At 38.4% G+C, this 4,656-nt stretch overlaps 1 protein-coding gene across 2 annotated transcripts; it reads right to left on the bottom strand.

The window, feature by feature from the left end:
* Positions 1–2,096: 2,096 nt before the first annotated feature.
* hlx1 (H2.0-like homeo box 1 (Drosophila)) lies at positions 2,097–4,656 on the bottom strand. 2 transcript variants are annotated; one of them, XM_067241998.1, is made up of 4 exons: positions 4,127–4,656; positions 3,562–3,738; positions 3,134–3,318; positions 2,097–2,775 (listed from the first exon to the last, which is right to left on the bottom strand). In XM_067241998.1, the coding sequence occupies exons 1-4, from the start codon at positions 4,560–4,562 to the stop codon at positions 2,461–2,463; spliced, it is 1,113 nt and encodes a 370-aa protein (XP_067098099.1). In that variant the 5' UTR covers positions 4,563–4,656; the 3' UTR covers positions 2,097–2,460. The 2 variants fall into 2 exon arrangements, with proteins under 2 accessions (XP_067098099.1, XP_067098100.1); XM_067241999.1 differs by lacking the exon at positions 3,562–3,738.

Here is a 4,656-nt window from a genome sequence, read left to right as displayed (position 1 = left end):
TCACACAACCCTGTATTATGGAAGACCTTTTCATGGTCAGTAACCATCTCAAGGTTTATTGAATGTAATAGTAACCCTACAAGCAAGATTAATTTTACGGTAAAAATGGGATTGCTCAAAACACTGTGTCACTTCTATTATGCACTATGCTAAGAAAATGTTTTTTCATTGAAGAAGAGCATCAGGGAATGTCGCAGATTTATGAGTTCTTTTAAAATATAATTATTCTCACAGACACCAATGGTCTTAACAGACATGGGTGAGGGGCTTGTGGGGCTCACTGATGGCATAACATCAGGCTGGAATGTGCTGCGTCCTGTAGGCCTATGTACAATACTTCTAGCTGACTTTGTGTCTTCCTGAGGGCATAGAAGTGAATACAGACAATCACAGACCAATATAATTCCTAAACACAAGGCATGTTGTAAATAATTTTGGTTATTTAATCTTGCATATCTGCATGCAGTTTTTTGCTGTTGGCCAAAACTGTATCCTGTGTCAATAATTAATCTAAACATCACACCAAAACATAGTAGTAGTAATAGTAATAGTAATTCATGTAATATTATTGGCCATGTCGGCCAAAACTGTATCCTGTGTCAATGATGAATCAGAACGCCACATCATAACAAAGTATAGTAGTAATAGTACTAGTATTTCATGTAACTAAATTGAGCTACTGCCATTAATTATTTTTAAACAGCAAAACATCCTGAACATTTAGCTACGTGTGAGGGTTCCGTCGGGAAAATAACAGGAATAGGATGATGTCCAGAAGAACACAGGCCTGCCTATGTCATATGGAATGTTGTGGGAAGCTAACATTATAGGCTTAGGAGGTTTAGCCAGTGTGAAGTTTGTTGCATTATTGCTGTATCAATGAATTATATCTGTTATCAAAACAGGGCATTTGGCAACCAACTTTATTGCCTGTCTGTTGGATTACTTGAGAAGTATAGATGTCCATAAATGGAGATAGTTTTGATTCTTAGATCAGCGCCTGGATATATAAAATATACTTGTCCATTTCTTTGCTGATTTCTGGAGCCAGCAAATGTATACAAACTATAAATCTCCCTGTGCTCCTGCCGCTTTCTGAAGCGCCCCACATTTCTTCTAGCATTTTCTGTAGAAAATAACTTAACTGACTTATATTAGTGTAACATGGTAAGAGCCAAGTGATGTCAAATGATAATTTGTAAAATGTTTATGACTAATATTTAACAATAGAAATCACATATTTATATAAGATGTTTAAATTAATTAATTCAGCCCTCCAGAGCTTGAATAACATCATGATCCTGATAAATTACCTTCAATGGAGAAATAAAGACTATGATGCTGAGGTCTAATAGCCTAGTCCTAGCTCTAAGGCTTGGACTCACTGTCATTCACCAGTGCTGGTCCCACACAGAGACAAAGAAGAGGCCAAAGTTATCGAGCAAACTGACCAACAGGTGAATCAATTTATGTATAATTCTGCACTGAATAAAGTCAGAAATATCTCAGAATATATGCATTGCCTTACAAGTTTTAAAGCCTTCTTTTGAGGATTCAGGAAAACTTATCTACCTTGTAAAGTAATCTAACTAAAAGCAGCAAAGGACTGTTAACCCCACTCTTGTGTGCTTGTTATATTTTGCCAAGGCAGCATGTTCATTAGAATAGCGTATATGCAATCACCATGTGTGCCACAGTAAAAAGCTACTGATGATACTGTACTGTAACTTGTCTCTGAATGTTTTGAAAGGAGCCAAATAAGAAATAAATTGTGTGGTTTTGTTTTTAGCCTATAGACTAGAAATACAACTCTTAATATGAACACTTGTAACCAGGGAGTTAAAGCACAATCACATCATTTTGTTCGAAATCAGCTTCTAAGCTGAATATTAGAGACATAAATGATGCATTTAGACTACAAAGACCATCTGACAGGAAACGAGAAAAAAGGAGTGAAGTCAATTACAGTAGCCTATTAAACATAGCTTGAATAATAGTAATAACATAACTTACAAAAATAATATTATGTCTATATCAACAACAACAAACAATATTATTTTGCATTTACATAAATAAATAAATGTTTGGTCTGTGCATAGGCTTAAATGTAAGAAACCTTTTATTTACAATATTTTCAGTGCAACTTATTATGGACATATTATTATACAACAATATGCATCAACGCTTTGAGGGAAAATTACATCATCATTATTTAATATTCAGAGATTTTCATAATGTGAAAAAGTGGTTAAAATTCACAACTGAATATTTCCTTCATTTAAGGAAAGGGTCATGCACATGGTGCTCCTAAAAGGTGTTATTCTTAAGGAACTTAAAAAATAGGCACATAGCTGATGCTTTGCACAGCATAAACCTATCTATGCATTTCAATAATATCTGTCTCAATTATAAAAATACTTAAATTACCGTTATCAAATGACGAAAATTGACCAAGTCCATTCACATCACCATTTGCGATGATGCCACAGCGTCTGTGAGAGGATTGATTGTTGTCTCCACTGTATTCACTGGGGTAGCCCCTGTCATGATGACACTAGTCTTAATATGTTCAGTGATGTCAACATCACTCTTGTCTTCTTGTCCCTCATCGAATTCAGATTCGCTCGCCTCACTCTCACACTCGGACTCCTCCGGTTCTTTGGGCTCGGCCTCTACTAGTGTTTTGTCTGGCTGCTCCTTCTCCTTGTCTTTCTGTGCCTGTGCTTCTTTAGAATGTCTCCACTTCATACGCCTGTTCTGGAACCACACTTTGACCTGCAAAGTAATGACAAGAGTTAAAGCCTAAACATGTACGGAGTGAAATTATCTCAGATAAATCAACGTTTCCATAGCCTACTCCGCAAATCAAACTAGTGCTTGTGTGTGTTTGATGAATTATTTAACCAAGTTTGACCTCTGTGACCTCTCTATTTGCAATAATTTGTTGTAATTGACTTTCATTTCCTCAGAAGTATCCATTGCGTAAGGTAAGCTACTGCTTACAGGCTAAATTGTGGGGTGTATCCTTGAGTGGAAACTTCCTGTCTCTGACTACAAAGCCATGCGCAATTGTGGTGTTCTGAAATGAAGTTGTATAACTCGGCTTGGTTATTATAAATCAATAAAAACTTACCTGTGCGTCTGTAAGTCCAAGCATTGCAGCCAGTTGTTTTCTGTCAGGTTTGGTCACATATTTTTGTATTTCAAAGCGTTTCTCAAGTCCCTTTCTCTGCAGGTTAGAGAAGACTGCCCTGGACCAAGACCTTTTCCTTTTGTATGTCTGTGGCATTGTGTCTTTCGTAAGTACAGCATATGGACCTGAACAAATAGAAAGACACAGAGGATAAGGTAATTATATTTCATAAAGTATGAAGAAAAAGGTCACTTGTTCAGTACACACCAACTTAGATACATTTAGACAGGGGACAGGCTACCATGCACCAAATATTTACGAATGTGGGCACTAATAAAGCTTATCTTAATGTAGTGAAAATTTGTTTGTCTGATTGGACGCCATTATACCCTGTGTGTCTAAAAGGCCCTGTACGTAAGGACGTCTACCTGGGAAGGTGTCCTGAAACTGATGCTGCCCTGATTGCCTGGCGCTGTTTAGTGAGCTCATCATGGAGGATGCGTCGCTCATCCCAGGGTCTATGGACGCGAAGTAGTGGCTCGCCGAGGGCTGCACTGGGACGTGAATCCCTGACTGACGGTTCGAGCTAACAATGGATGTAAGATCTGTCACAGGGCGAGAGATAAACCAATAAATATTACCGCTACGTCTGTTTATCATTAATGTCTGACAAAATCTAAAGGAACATGAACCGAAGCTCGAATGTAGCCTTTCAATTTTATGGTGGAAACGTAGGTGTTTGCATTAGAGGGTTAAGAGAGTAAATAAAATAAGGCCATAAGGCCTACACATATTTCCAGTGCTTGCTTTTGTCATTAGTTATTTAATAAATGAGAGGCCCTGAATGTGACTTCATGGCATGATAGATTTCTTGAATGCTTTATTTTACTGACAGAAAGGGAAAATAGTTCATCTTAGCTGTTTTTAGATAATGGCAAGTGGTTGACTCGTTCATTTTAGAGACTGCATTTCGAAGTGCTAATTAAAACATACCTCTTAATGATGTCGTTTCTTTCATTTTTATGTCGAAATCTGTTGACAATATCCTATCGATTCCGAACTTCAGGTCTTTACTTGAAGGTGGGGGAGCTTGTTGGGAGCTGAGCGCTGTTCTTGAGAGAGAAGTTAAGTGTATTCCATGTCTGTGATACGGAGACGCTGGGTTCACTCTCGCACCGTAAAGTGAGGGCTCTGGAGCAACCGGAGAAGGACGCAACGGAGACCCGGAGGACTGAACCTGAGAACGGTGTCCCATATGAGCCATGAGGGCCGACGACCCCGGGATGTTTTCGGTATCCCCAACCTGCAATATGTCTGCAATGCAAAATGAGGGTTTCTTCATTGTATCCACTGCAAAACCCCCCGTGCAATAAGCAGACCAAAGACTAAAGTTTGATGCGTAAAACGGGTTTAGTCCGGCTGTATACATCCTGGACTCTACGTCTTTAGTTTATCAAAGTCGTCAAGATAATGTAATAGGCATGTACGTTGGTGAGGAGTCAGAGATAGTTGTGTCCTTATAG

Source organism: Osmerus mordax, chromosome 8 (genome assembly GCF_038355195.1).
Source record: "Osmerus mordax isolate fOsmMor3 chromosome 8, fOsmMor3.pri, whole genome shotgun sequence".
NCBI lineage: Eukaryota > Metazoa > Chordata > Actinopteri > Osmeriformes > Osmeridae > Osmerus > Osmerus mordax.
The sequence above is the reverse complement of the archived record's forward strand: the minus strand, read 5'-3'. Positions and strand labels throughout refer to the sequence as shown.